The following is a 14,145-nucleotide window of genomic DNA, read 5'->3' on the forward strand; positions in this document are numbered from 1 at the left end:
AAAAATTTCAATTTTTGATAGTCTTGCTAAAGTTTTCTATTCTCCTTCCACTTCTAGTCACCCACTCTACTTCAATTCGAAACCAAGTTACGTACCTAATACTCCTTTTTGCCTCTTACGGTGTGATGACAATAATAAGAAAAAAATTTCACAAATAGAAAAACGTATATTATTTTTCAATTGAAAAAGCAAAAGTAAGCGACAATTAGATTACCGTTTAGTGATATTTCATTTGTAAATTATAAATAAGGTATTTTGGGTTCAATTTGTATAGATGACAAGTTCATTCGATCCCGTAATAAAATATTGTTTGCTTGTGTAGAAAAATAAAATGACACAACGGCACCGTTTGGCGTTGTAATTTTAACCGGTAGTTAAATAGTCGTTGGCAACCGGGTGAAGTCGCCAGCAAGCCAGCCTGGTTAAAGTGGGGTCGGGCGGCGGGTGAAGCTCTGGTTCTCACACGCAGAAGCTGGAAGAGTAGAGATGACTATTCTCATCGAGTCAACCTTCTCTCTCTCTTCAATTGTTGCGTACTAATATCAAATTTAATTTTTGTCTTCCTTTTAATTTTATTTTTCTTGTTGGTATTTGCTGCTGTTGTTCTTCTCTTTAATTTCTTGCCTTTGGGTTTTTAGCTTTTGCTTCTTTTCTCTCTGTCCCTCTCCCTTTTCCTCAGATCATCAAACTTCATACTTTCACACTGCACCATCATCAACAACCACATATTACAATAAAAGAAAACCCCAATTCCATTTCTTTTATTTTTTATTTTAATGAAAAAGAAGAAATTATCTGATTTTTTGATCCATGGAAGAAGAATAGGTTTGTATTTGCTCATGCTTTCCTCAACCCTTATTCAAAATTTGTCAGCAATTCTCAGACCTAAATTAGAACACCATCTTTGGCCACAAAAACTCCATAACTACTCAAAGGTATGCACTTGTTTCTTTTCTTGCGCTCTTTTTTTTTTTTTCCTGGTAATTTAGTTGAAAGCATAAACCTTTTACTAAACTTAATAGTTGGGCATGATTTTCATTCATAAATATGTAATTCCCTAATCTAATCTTATCTAATCTAATCGAACCCCTGATTTGCGCGGTGATCAATCTGTATCCGCTTCGGCCCTGTGGAAGAAACTAACATAAAGATCATTAATTTGCAGTTTCTTAGACCACATTCTATCTGGGTTGCTGTTATTGTGTTGTTGTGCTTTATCTTATCGATCCAATCCTCTTATTGTGTTTTACTTTAGTTTGCTCCCTATTTCTACCGCTTGTAGTTCAAGTGGGAAATGCAAATATTGGATGTTGTAGCTTCTTCCTTAGAAGCTGACATCAAGCTGTTGGTGTTTCGTCCAACACCTGGATTTTAGAGATTCCACATATAAGTTTTGATGATCTGCAGGATATAGGAAATTTTGAATGTTTGATTCTGACGTCCAGTTCTTAGTCGAACATGATAATTTGCTGCAAATGTGCTGCTCTGGTGTATCTTACTGACCCAATCTATTATAATTTGTATAGAACATTCGTGCAATGCAACACTTGTAGTATACTGCACATCCAAAGTAAAATCCTTTTGGCATTGAAATGGAGTTAGAAAACAGTTCAGTTCATTTCCCATACTCTTTGCACACGTTCATTTTGGTTCCCCATTTGATTTTAGAGCTGATTTGGTTTTACAGCTAGTTTGTGATTGTTGGTGTGCTGTTCTAACCGTATGCTGTATTACTTTGGTGCAGTAGGAGGATTTAGGTCAGATGGCTGAAAGTTGGCATGGAAATTATGACACCGGCAGTCCATCAGATGACAGCCATAAGTTTGAGCGATTGCACATTGAGCCTATTTATGATGCATTCTTTTGTCCTTTAACAAAGCAAGTTATGCGTGATCCTGTTACCTTAGAAAACGGTCAAACATTTGAGCGAGAAGCAATTGAAAAGTGGTTTAGGGAATGCAAGGAGAGTGGAAGGAAGTTGGTCTGCCCACTGACACTAAAAGAATTGAAAAGCGCTGATCTAAAGCCTAGCATAGCTTTGAGGAACACCATTGAAGAGTGGAATGCCAGAAATGAAGCTGCTCAGCTTGATATGGCTCGTAAGTCATTGAATCTGGGCAGCTCAGAAAGTGAAGTTCTTTTGGCCTTGAAGTTTGTCCAGCAAATCTGCCAAAAAACAAGATCAAATAAGCACATTGCACGCAATGCAGGGCTGATTCCTATGATAGTTGACATGTTGAAGAGCAGTCGTAAAGTAAGGTGCAAAGCTTTGGAAACCCTTAAAACTGTGGTGGAGGATGATTCCGATAATAAGGTAGTCCTAGATTTTTCTGTTTCTCTTGTCATTTTCCATGAAATTGCTAACATGGATGTTTCTAGGGCCTCATATTAATATTTGTTTGGTTGTAGGAATTATTGGCTGATGGGGATACAGTACGAACTATAGTGAAGTTCTTGTATCACGAGCAATCCATAGAGAGGGAGAAAGCTGTCTCTTTGCTGTATGAACTATCCAAATCTGAAGCCTTATGTGAGAAGATTGGTTCAATTAATGGAGCGATTCTTATTTTGGTTGGAATGACAAGCAGCAAATCAGATAACATTTTGACTGTTGAGAACGCTGATAAAACATTACAGAATCTGGAGAAGTGTGAGAACAATGTGAGACAGATGGCTGAAAATGGTAGACTGCAGCCTCTTCTGACACAAATTCGTGAAGGTACTTGTACTTTCTCTTATCTTTACACTTAGCATGTTGCTAGAAGTAGGACAACCAAACAGCCAATGCTCTTTGGATAATTTATTTCGCACTACATGTCCTGCAAATATGGTAAACATTCATTTTTGTAATTTTTTTTTTTCAAAGACAAAACAAAAAATCGTGCTAACTGCTAAATTGAACTATTGTAGTTTCTGCACCTTGCTTAGCGTCTCCAGTCCACCACAGCTTGCATGATTCTGCTAGTGTTTGATCCAAGACGAGTTTTCCTACTTATGAGACAACTATCCATTCGTTATTTTTTTTAATAATTAAATGTAGCTGTCCCGCCTATGACTTCTTGGTCTAAACTCGAGTACAGATTAATTTTCTCTACCTCCACCTCTGATTATTTTAATTTTTTAATAATTAAATTTAGTGGACTGTTGGTATTAGTTTGATCTATACTTCTCTTTTATTGTTTCAAATGAAGATAATTTTTATCTCTCTCAAAACTTTAAAAAAAAATGTTGAGCATAACTCAATTTTCCTTGCTGATATGATCGCAGGCCATCCAGAAACCCAACTTTCGATGTCTAATTTCCTTGGTGAGTTAGTTTTGGACAATGATGTAAAGGTGATAGTGGCTAAAAGTGTGGGTTCAGCTTTGATTAACATCATGAGAAGTGGTGATATGCAGTCAAGAGAAGCAGCTTTGAAAGCTCTCAACCAAATTTCATCTTGTGAGGCAAGTGCCAAGGTACTGATAGAGGCAGGAATACTTCCGTCTCTGGTCAAAGATCTCTTTATCGTTGGGGCTAACCAGCTTCCTATGCGACTGAAAGAGGTTGCTGCAACAATTCTTGCTAATGTTGTTAGCACAGACTATGATTTTGATTCCATCTTGGTTGGACCTGATCAACAAACGCTAGTCTCAGAAGACATTGTCCATAACCTACTACATCTCATTAGCAACACTGGACCAGCAATCGAGAGCAAGCTTCTCCAGGTTCTTGTTGGACTCACTAGCTCTCCTTCAACTGTTTTGAGTGTTGTTGCCGCCATTAAAAGCTCTGGTGCCATTATTAGTTTGGTGCAGTTTATTGAGGCTCCACAAAAGGAATTACGTGTGGCTTCCATTAAACTTCTCCAGAACCTCTCCCCACATGTGGGCCAGGAGCTAGCTGACGCCCTACGTGGCACAGTGGGCCAACTTGGAAGCCTAATAAAAGTCATATCAGAGAATATTTCAATCACTGAAGAGCAATCAGCAGCCATTGGCATCTTAGCTGAACTTCCGGAGAGGGATCTAGGCCTTGCCAGGCAGATGCTAGATGACGGTGCCTTTGAGCTGGTACATTCTAGAGTAGTTAAGATCCGCCAAGGGGGGAGTAAGGGTGGCCGCTTTGTGACACCATTTCTAGAAGGACTTGTACGAGTTTTAGCAAGGGTTACACTTGTGTTGGCTGATGAGCAAGGTGCAGTTTCTCTGTGCCGTGAACTTAATCTTGCTGCACTTTTCATTGAACTTCTACAGGCCAACGGACTGGAGAATTTACAGATGAGTTCAGCAGCAGCATTGGAGAATTTATCACAAGAATCCAAAAATTTGACAAGATTGCCCGAGTTGCCTACACCTGGTTTCTGTGCTTCAGTTTTTTCATGTTTTAGTCAACCACCTGCCATAAATGGTTTGTGTCGGCTTCATCGTGGGACATGTTCACTTAGAGATAGTTTTTGTCTCTTGGAGGGACATGCTGTGGAAAAGTTGGTAGCTCTTCTCGACCACACAAACGAGAAGGTGGTCGAAGCAGCACTTGCAGCACTCTCTACTCTGTTGGATGATGGGCTTGATATCGAACAAGGGGTTATGGTGTTGTGTGAGGCAGAGGGGGTGAAGCCTATTCTTGACGTGTTGTTAGAGAAACGGACAGAGAATCTGAGGAGGAGGGCAGTCTGGGTAGTTGAAAGACTATTGCGGAGTGATGAGATAGCCTATGAAGTTTCTGGAGATCCGAACGTGAGCACCGCACTTGTTGATGCCTTCCAGCATGGTGACTATCGAACCCGGCAGACTGCTGAACGTGCCCTGAAGCACATTGACAGGTTACCAAACTTCTCTGGTGTCTTTCCGAACGCAGGATAGGCATCTTCCCCGGTGGTTTTTATTGTTATAGTTTGCAAAGCTGCAATTGGAGGGGGTATATATTTGTTGTATGCAGATTTTTCATTTGTTTTTAAGGATGGTGGTGTCTCCATCTACTTGGTTTCTGTTAATCAGCTGCATTTTGTGTACAAATTGTTAAGGAAAATTCTGTTACACCCAGATTTCAATTCTGGAACACCCACTTCTCAAAACACTTTTTTTAGTACATCGATATTTTTACACTAAGGAGAGGGGGAGTTCGGCTAAGCTACACGATGGACAACCTTATTTGGTATTGAATTCCTCATCTATAAGATTCGAATTTAAGATATCTCACTTCTAACTGAAGAAGAATACCACCTGACTGTAGTACTAAGTGACTTTTGAACACTTATTTGAATTTGCAAGTTTTTTGAAACCCATTGAAACTCAAAATATTCCAAATTTGACCCTAAACTAGAGTTTACTTATTTAAATTACATTTTATCATCTTAATTTTTGACCGCATAATAATTTCATACCTCACATCTTAAACATTATAATGTCATACATCAATTTAAAAATTCCTTGCAATAATAGATCTCCGTTAATCAATTATCAAACTGATCGTTAAGTGGTGGCGCAAAAAAATAAACAAATTTGAAAGGAAATAAATTTTTATTCGAAAGGATTAAATAAAAAGAGTGGCCCCAATCCCCATGTGCAAGCCATTCAGTCCTTCCTCCATTCATGAAAAAGGGAGTGGTGCAACATGCAAGATGGACCGACGACCTAACGAGCCTCTCTCTGCTTCCTCCTTCCAAAGGTCAATCCACAAACCCTAGCTTTTCTATATTTTTAATCCACAGCGCAGCTCCGACGTCGTCCGTCTCTACATTTGAACTTCATTTCGGTCAGTTTCTCGTACACTTTCCGTTCCTGTTTGGTTGGTTCCCTGGAAAAAGCGGGAAAAACAAAAGACAACGCATGCATTGTAACTTCATTCAAACATGTTTCTCTTACGATTTTTTTTCTTGATTGATTGCCGCAGTTAGATTCTCCTGAACATGGCTGCCAAATAGGACAGTCTATGGGTGGGTTGTCAACTCCACGATTCTGATGTCCGAAGCCGGAAGCGTTTACCGATCCCCGTAACGGTAACTATTCCGATCCTTTCTTTTAAATTCTTTATTTTCTTGGCTATTCTATATATATGGAGTAGAAGTTGATAAAGATTGTTGTTTTGAGTGTCCGTTCTGCTGTTTGGTCACCGAGAAAGTTTAGGAAAATTTGAAAATGGATTAATCGGAACCTAGAAACTCTCTTGTTCAGTGCGATTATATTGAAAAGGTCATGAAACTTAGATTATAATTTTTTCATTTGAGGATGGAATTTTAATCAGCAAATTTAAGTGTACTAATGGTGCGTTTGTTTGGACTCGTTAACTCTCACTGGACTGGACTGAACGACATGTAGTCTTACATTTGTCACGTATACGAACTAAGTTTAATGGGATAAAACGGAACTCGCATGGACTCTTTCACTAGAAGGTCTTAGCAAGACCCCTGAAAACCATGGGATTGCTAAGATCTTTGCTACGTCTGCTCGCATCGCCAACATCACCTACACTTGCCAACCCAAAATCGCAGAGGGAGAACCCAGAATCTCTTTGTCTGCTCGTTTCAAATCTCGAAGAACCCAAAATCAAGTCGCATCCCCTCTCTCCTCACTCTGCTTGCTTCGTCTGCTTGAGGCGCCACCATCGCATACACTCGCCAACCCAGGACCGCATAGTCTGCTTGTTTGGGTTCTTCTGATAATCCCTCCACGGAGCCTCTGCAACCACATCTTCACAAATTCGCCCAATTATCGGCATGATACGAACCGTAATACATAACTAGGCGAATTTGGTTCTCACCATCGGGAAATCTTGCTGGTTCGGTTGAAGTATTACAAAGAGAGGTTTGCTCAAATCATTTTTTTCAGTTTCTTGATGGCGCGATCGAGTGAATACAATGTTGAAAAAGAATCAGAATGCTCAACAGAAAACTTACAGTGCATTTCAACAACCGCTTCTTTAAGATTGACCAACCGTCGATCAATTTAGAAGTAATAGGACATCCACCATTCAAAATCATTAGCAGCAGGAGGGACCACATTAAATTCAATAGAGTTGCAACATATGAATATGATGAGGTGGGAATAATTAACAAAGACGAGAGATTTAAATTACAGAATCAATTTCATGAATGTTGGTGAACAAATTACATCCGAGACTACATGAGCGAGTGAATGAGCGAGCATACCGTATTTCTCCAATGGTCGGGGTTTTTATTAAGAATCTCCATTCAAATCTTTTCACCACAAAATGCTTTGCCCAATGGATTCAACACTGAACTTGACGGTAGCAGGTACGCCCAAAATGCTCTTGAGAAGGGAGGGAGAACGAGAGCGTTGACCAATGATGATCATGTGTTGTGTGTAATACCTTGTTTCTGTGAGTTACAACGTACAGAGGACTTTACAGTCTTTAACTTACAGATGTAGCACAGCCATTGACTTGGTCAAGCATGAAGAGGCATCCAGCTCGCGAGTTACATGGTTCCTTGAGATATGACTCCATTTCATCCCCGTATCAGACACATCACATACAGTAAAAAAATCCAATACTTGACCAAATATTTTGAACATCTCAATACCAAATATCATGTTTCCGTCTGCCACAAACGCAGCATTCCAGTCCATTGGAGCATCAGGATGTACTGAGACCTCGGTCCAGTTAAGGTGCATGAGATCCAGCTCCCATACCTTTCTAACAGCCTTGTTTCTCCGGCCTATCTGACCATCCCCTTCGCACCAGAAGACAGAAAGCATGAAGAGCCGGCCATTACAAGATACCAGTTTTGGGTAATATTCATGAACACGGGGTGGGAAGGGAGTGGTTTGGATTCCAATCCAAAAACCCCTTTCTATGTCATATCCTGCAAGCTTGTCACTTTCAGAATAAACATAAAACATCCCATTACAAACAACCCCAGAACAAGCAATCCCAAAGTCCACAGGGAAACCCTGAATTTCTGTCCATTTCCTTGAAACAGAATCATATATTTCTCCAGAATCCAAAGGTTCATCCCAGGAGCCAAGACCACCAACAGCAATGAGCACAAACCTTCTACAACCCTTCATGGATGAGTGATCACTTTTTTGTTTCATAAATTTATACGACTTTCTATTGGGCAACACCAAAGACTCATTGTCATCAGCAGAATGTCTGTGTTGACGCCTAAGAGAAAGCCTGTGAGGATCTTCATAGACCTCTGACACTCCACCTACCCGTGATCTGGGAATACGTCTATCTTGGCGACTTTGATAACTTTGACTGGTGGAAAAATCTGAAGTGACCTCTGAGACTCCTAAAATAGGCATTGATCTTGCATGCTTCATTGGAGCAACTTTGCGCCAAGATTTTGTTAAGGGACTAAACAGCATCACCCCTTTGTGTGTCTTAAATGAGCTCCTATCCACCCTCCCAAAGTTGTTCAAGCTCGAACAACCCCCAACAACATAAATATCATCCTGGACACTAGCAACAGAAAACATGAACCTTCCCTTTAGGATTTCAGCATCTATACTATGCCATTGATTTAGAGACACATCCAATGCATGTATCTCACCAGAGCAATAACCATCTTTAACAGCACCAAAATGAAACAACCATGGGGTCTGATGTGAGCCTTCCTGTCTCATCTGCAGGAACCGAGTAGTAGTAGTCAAGTGTTTCCATTTCTTGCACACGAGGCGTGCAGTCATGAGACTGGTTAGTGGGAGCCTCACCAAGCACATTTCCAGTATGTCGTCTGGAAGAAAAATGTGCATCCTGCTATTTCTAATTGATTCTTCAAGCTCAAAATCCTTTCTGTTATGTTTCTTCCAAAATTTCTCCCTCACCCCATACGAGAAGCAATCCACTCCAGATTCCTCGGTACCACATATTGGTCTGTATCCCTTGCCTTCATCGCTGGCACTTGACCTCCTCCTGTTACTCGTATCCCCAAAATCATCACATGTGTCAGCACCTACTTTGCAACCTCCACCCCTTCCATACAGAGTAAGACATCTCAAAGCTATTCCCCTCACACCATCGTCCTCATCTCCTACAGACCTCTGATTCTTCTTCCTCAACTTCTGGCTAACATTTCTCATCAGACACTTCGATACACTCAAAGCTTCAAAATCTTGATGAAGAGATTCTTCACCAGATGGTCTCCCAGAGTACATTCTGTTCTATAGTCATTAGCAAGCAAATGCACTCTCTTGCAAGAGTCATGAACCCTAAAAGAAGAAGCAAAACCACAAGTATAAGATACTAATCAAGAGTGCATAAGAGTGACCATAAGCATGCATATCCATATAAGTTTGGCACTCCCAGAAACTCATATAGAACACGAGCGGTGAAATCATGTGCAGCAGCATACTTAAGATTTGGTTAGGTTATTTAAAACTATGCCCTTGAAAAATAAGAGATTAATTTTCAGCATTTCCTTTTCTAATCGCAAGAAAAGAAATTTGATTACTCAAATTTTACAACCCTCGCAAATCTTTGCGACAAGAATCCTCCTAAATTCATTTCCATCTCATTAACCGAAAAAAGACAGATACTTACACTTGCATAAAGTGAGAAAGCACAGAGCAAAGTTTTCCCTCAGTTTTCTGGGCAACCAAACACAGAGCAAAGTTCTCCCTCAATTTTCTGGGCAACCAAGCATAGAGCAAAGGATTACAAAATCGAAATAAACAATGGGTAGAATACCATATTTAGTCAAAATCACCATAGAAGGACTCCAGTATAATACTAAAACAGAAGGGCAAAGAAAATACAGACAACAATACATCGAATCAATAATTCCAATTCACCAGATTACCCGATAGCATTTAAATCCAATTGAATGAACAAATATACACATATATATAGCTCATTTGATTGCTGATAATTACATAAATAAAATAGGAGTGGGAGTTTTGCAACATACCGGGAATCAACACCCTAATGAGATCGAAATTTGCAGATACGAATGGGTTTGGCTGCCGAGAAACGAGAGAAGGGAGGAGTGATTTCGAATTTGGAATCGACTGATATGGAATAAATTGAAAAGCTAAAAAAGAAATGGAGAAAAGAAAGGGAAAGGAAAAGATTTGAAAAGCAAACGGGCAATTGAGCGCAGCACTGTTGCAGTGAGCGATCTGAGCGCTATTCAATGGGATTGAATGATGGTGAAGAAGGTAAAGCGAGGAAGAAAGAAAAAGCAGATGAGATTCTCGGATTATCAAATTCAATTTTTCGAATTTTTTTAATCAAAAGAGATCCAAAAGATTTAAGTGTCTTATTTTCGTTTTTTTTTTTTTTTTTTTTTTTTTTTTGTAACTTATGATGGAATTGAATCTTTTTTTTTTTTTTTTTTCAGATTGCAATTAAGATATAGTTTTAATGACGTTACTCGTTCACGTGTTTATAAAATAGTTATGTTTAGACTTTAGAGCCTAGTTAATAATTTATATAAATAATTATGTCCAAACTTTAGAATCAAGTTAATAATCTATTACTAATTGACACATACAATAATCTATAACTTAACTACTTGCGCAACTAGGTAAGTGTAGGAATTTACACCATAAGACTCGGTACAATTAGAAGTGAAACCATTCAATATAAGTTATTTATTCTTAAATAGTTTTAACGATTTAGTTACAAATTCAGATCTTAAATTAATTTTTTTGGTAAAATTGATGTCATATTTTTATAGAACGATGTAAAGGATGGGTACAGTACAATTAATGTAACCAAACTTCGGTTTCAATTACAATACCACCCTCTTGATGTGACAAGATCTAGTACCACTACTATTCTAAGTTTTTGGTATGCTAAATTTCAGTATGTCACAAAATTTAGTTGGCGTGGTACGATGGTTGGATTTTATCAATTTGATATTGTGCTTTTTTGGGGGCCCAAATCTGATTTTTAGCCCAACCCGATTTTTGCTTAATTTCATTATTCACACACATTTAGTAAGTCAAATCATGCAGAGAGATAAAAGTTCGGGTCATAAATCAAATCAATGTTAAAGAATTCAAGTTGCAACTATTAAACATAAAAGTTAGTGATTAGTGTGTGTATATTAGAATTCATGCACACGCATGAGCGTGTGCAGAAATATTTTTCGAATCACGACGTGCTACGAGAGATTTACACATTTTAAATGTATTTATATGGGTAAATTAACAAAAGAAAAGTCAAATATTTGAAGTAAATGAATCATCTTAGATCATGCTAGAAGAAATCCCTCATAAATCAATTAAAGAAGCTAAATCCACATAATAAAATCGGCCTCTATTGAATTTATATTAAGAATAGAGAAAATAATATTTAATAAACAATTGATTGAATCACATTTTTGCTAGCTCATTGTGAGACTAATACCATCCCCTCCTCTTTAGTGTGGATAATATTGTTTGTTCAAAAAATAAAATAAAAACAATCATTAGACAACTAATTTAATTACATTATTATCCGTGTGCGAAAGACCTTTTTTATAATCGGCATTACACTCCTCTTAAGATGTTTTGAACATGTTTAAAAATAGAGAAAATAATATTTAATAAAAAAATTGATTGAATCACATTATTATTAGCCTATTGTGAGATACTAATTATTTAAAAATAAAATAAAACTATACAAAAAAAAAATTTAATTATTAAAAAAATATTGTTTAAATGATGAAAATACCTCTGCCACATTTGATGCATTATTTTGAATTGCTTTTGAAGTTTTTTGTTTGAAGGGCATTTTTGTCAATTTATTTTTTTGTAAAGCTTGTGACACCAAAAAAAACATTGTTCATTGGACCCTTGGCTTTATATATAAAGATATATATATAAGTGGATCTGCGAAACTATTTTTTACTTAACTTTTTACACATATTTTTTGTAACTCCCACTTCTCATTGTATTTTAAGGATTTGAGCAGTTTATCTTTTAGAACATCATTTATAGATTATGTTTGCAAAAAATTAAACAAATTCAAAATCATCAACACATTCATTTGTAACTCCCACTTCTTATTGTATTTTAAGGATTTGAGCAGTTTATCTTTTAGAACATTATTTATAGATTATGTTTGCAAAAAATTAAACAAATTCAAAATCATTAACACATTCATTTGTAGTGAAAAAAAAAATAAAGGAATATGGTTCTACAAAGAAACCAAAACACTTAATCTAACGGTCATTTAGTTTCAAATTTAGGTGTTTTTGGTTGACATGATCTTTTAGAGAATACTCAAAAGACAGACGGTTTGAGTCGTTAAAAAATACATTACGAAGTGTGCTCCACAAAAACATGCAAAATTTGTGTAAAAAAAATAGTGTCACAAATATGTTCCATAAAAAATAAAACAAAATTACTTATTTATTTTAAGAGAAATTTTATTTGAACCCATCTAACTTATTTCTACACTCAACTTACTATTTTCACCCATATTGTTTTTGACACACCCCGACCGGAATCAAGGCGTGCTGGCCGTCACGTGAGGGTGATGTAGCCATGTACACAATGCGGAAGCAAAAGATAATAATAAACGTACGAAAAAATAAAAACCAAACTACTAAATAAACTAGTTAAAGTAACACACTAGTGTGAGACTAAGCGTGATAAACATAATCAGAGCACAGAAAGCCTAAGTGCAGTCCAGAAGAATGAATACTAAATACACAACACCCAAAGGTGATCCTACATTTGTGATGTTCTGTCAGAACCACCGTCAAGTCCTCGTGAACCACCAAAGCTGCTTCTAACTAGAACCTAGAGGGGCGCAAAACAGAAAGTGTAAGTGGGCAAAAACAAAGTTTTTCAAAATCATTTCATTATCAAAAGTTCTAATCCCTCGCCGTAAAACCTGTATAGTTTCCCAGAAAATAGAATATACACATATGTCGAAAACATGTTCAGAAATATGCCATGTCGAATGCCTCCTCATAAACTATAAGTAACCGAGGTAATGTCAATCAATGCAAGTAACATGTCAGCCGGAGCCACCTAATATGACCTATACAGCTGAATCTAGAGCTCAAATCCCCAACTCACTATCTATACCTGCACACAAGTCAGAACCACCTAAAGTGGTCGTACTGCACACGAGTCAGAACCACCTAAAGTGGTCTGTACGACAGGACTGGGTGTATATAAATACGCTCAAGTGCTACGATCACGTGAAGACTAGGCGAATAATCGCGGGTCACCTACGAGTCGGAACCACCTATAGTGGTCTGTACGACAGGACTGTGCACCTAACTTGGATCCAAGATGAGCGTGTGGTGCGGGAGATGAACATCACGTGAAGGACTGTGCCTTACTCTGGGCGGGAGCACTAACACCGGGGGTGCAGGTTATGAGCTCTCTATGTATCTCACATAACCACTAATTCACAACCATAATCTATAAACTTACCTGGCATTTACCTATGCGTCCACAGCACCAATCAAAAATATATGCAACTACTAATGCATAAATAAATAGGCAAATGCTATGCATGGCATTTAAAACATATAAACATTCCATTTCATTTTCTGAGAAAAACCACAAGTATATAGGTATATACGGAAAATCAAAAGCCCACTCACTAGTATGTGGAAGGGTCGTAACCCCCTTGCCTCGAGTGACTACGCTCGTCCTCAGGATGGGTCTCACCTATATGCGAAACAACTATAAAAACATCAATTTAAAGCACATAACCAAAACTAGGTAATAACTTCTCATACAATGCTCAAATGGGATGTTTGGATATACCAACGTGATCTACTCAACCTCACAAACATCCCCATATTTTTAAAATAATTTTCCGAGACCTCACGCGCCGCCACGCATCGGCGAGGGCACGGCCCTACGCGCTTCCACGTGGGACCAAAACTAACGGATTCCCTAACCGCCGTTAGGGAATATTCCATGAAAACTAATAGATTCTGTTAAAACTAACCTGACGTCATTAAGAATATTCCATTAACTTAACGAAATATTCCCTTGTCTTCTCCGGCACACCTCCAATACCGTCGCCGTCGCCGGAAAACTGGAAAATTTTCAAATCTTAATATCTTACTCGTTTTTCAACCAAATTTCATGAAACCAGTACCAAATTGAAGCTCTTAACTTGTAGAACATTTCCTTACCTGTTTAAAGCCCCAAAGATCACGAGATGTCATCGGAGAAATTCAAGAAAAATCGGCCAAACTTGCAACTCACGATCATGACGTCCAATTTCACCCAACGAACCACC

General features: G+C 38.0%; 2 protein-coding genes and 1 long non-coding RNA gene across 7 annotated transcripts; 2 read left to right on the forward strand and 1 right to left on the reverse strand.

The window, feature by feature from the left end:
* Positions 1 to 270: 270 nt before the first annotated feature.
* On the forward strand, positions 271 to 5,056 carry LOC137710524 (U-box domain-containing protein 44). 4 transcript variants are annotated; one of them, XM_088696102.1, is made up of 4 exons: positions 271 to 528; positions 1,745 to 2,314; positions 2,410 to 2,719; positions 3,268 to 5,056. In XM_088696102.1, the coding sequence occupies exons 2-4, from the start codon at positions 1,763 to 1,765 to the stop codon at positions 4,842 to 4,844; spliced, it is 2,439 nt and encodes an 812-aa protein (XP_088552228.1). In that variant the 5' UTR covers positions 271 to 528; positions 1,745 to 1,762; the 3' UTR covers positions 4,845 to 5,056. The 4 variants fall into 4 exon arrangements, with proteins under 4 accessions (XP_088552228.1, XP_088552229.1, XP_068305670.2 ...); XM_088696103.1 differs by having other exon boundaries at positions 358 to 533; XM_068449569.2 differs by having other exon boundaries at positions 360 to 935.
* Positions 5,057 to 5,597: 541 nt separating this feature from the next.
* Positions 5,598 to 8,746, forward strand: LOC148696483 (uncharacterized). The gene is made up of 2 exons (XR_015963773.1): positions 5,598 to 5,736; positions 5,875 to 8,746. It is a non-coding gene; the product is annotated as an uncharacterized LOC148696483 (long non-coding RNA).
* Positions 6,926 to 10,177, reverse strand: LOC137710663 (F-box/kelch-repeat protein At5g42350). Of its 2 annotated transcripts, XM_068449751.2 has the most exons (3): positions 9,854 to 10,177; positions 9,487 to 9,573; positions 6,926 to 9,155 (listed from the first exon to the last, which is right to left on the reverse strand). In XM_068449751.2, the coding sequence occupies exon 3, from the start codon at positions 9,099 to 9,101 to the stop codon at positions 7,359 to 7,361; it is 1,743 nt and encodes a 580-aa protein (XP_068305852.2). In that variant the 5' UTR covers positions 9,102 to 9,155; positions 9,487 to 9,573; positions 9,854 to 10,177; the 3' UTR covers positions 6,926 to 7,358. The 2 variants fall into 2 exon arrangements, with proteins under 2 accessions (XP_068305852.2, XP_068305853.2); XM_068449752.2 differs by lacking the exon at positions 9,487 to 9,573 and having other exon boundaries at positions 9,854 to 10,169.
* Between the last annotated feature and the right edge of the window lie 3,968 nt (positions 10,178 to 14,145).

The sequence above is a fragment of the Pyrus communis genome, chromosome 6, assembly GCF_041283825.1.
Source record: "Pyrus communis isolate YQ-2024b chromosome 6, ASM4128382v1, whole genome shotgun sequence".
In the NCBI taxonomy this organism is placed as follows: Eukaryota; Viridiplantae; Streptophyta; class Magnoliopsida; order Rosales; family Rosaceae; genus Pyrus; species Pyrus communis.

Coding starts and splice junctions, on each gene's coding strand:
- LOC137710663 (XM_068449751.2), bottom strand. CDS start 9,101: ATGTACTCTGGGAGACCATCTGGTGAAGAATCTCTTCATCAAGATTTT.
- LOC137710524 (XM_088696102.1), top strand. CDS start 1,763: ATGGCTGAAAGTTGGCATGGAAATTATGACACCGGCAGTCCATCAGAT. Junction 2,315..2,409: donor AGGATGATTCCGATAATAAG/GTAGTCCTAGAT, acceptor GTTTGGTTGTAG/GAATTATTGGCTGATGGGGA. Junction 2,720..3,267: donor TCTGACACAAATTCGTGAAG/GTACTTGTACTT, acceptor ATATGATCGCAG/GCCATCCAGAAACCCAACTT.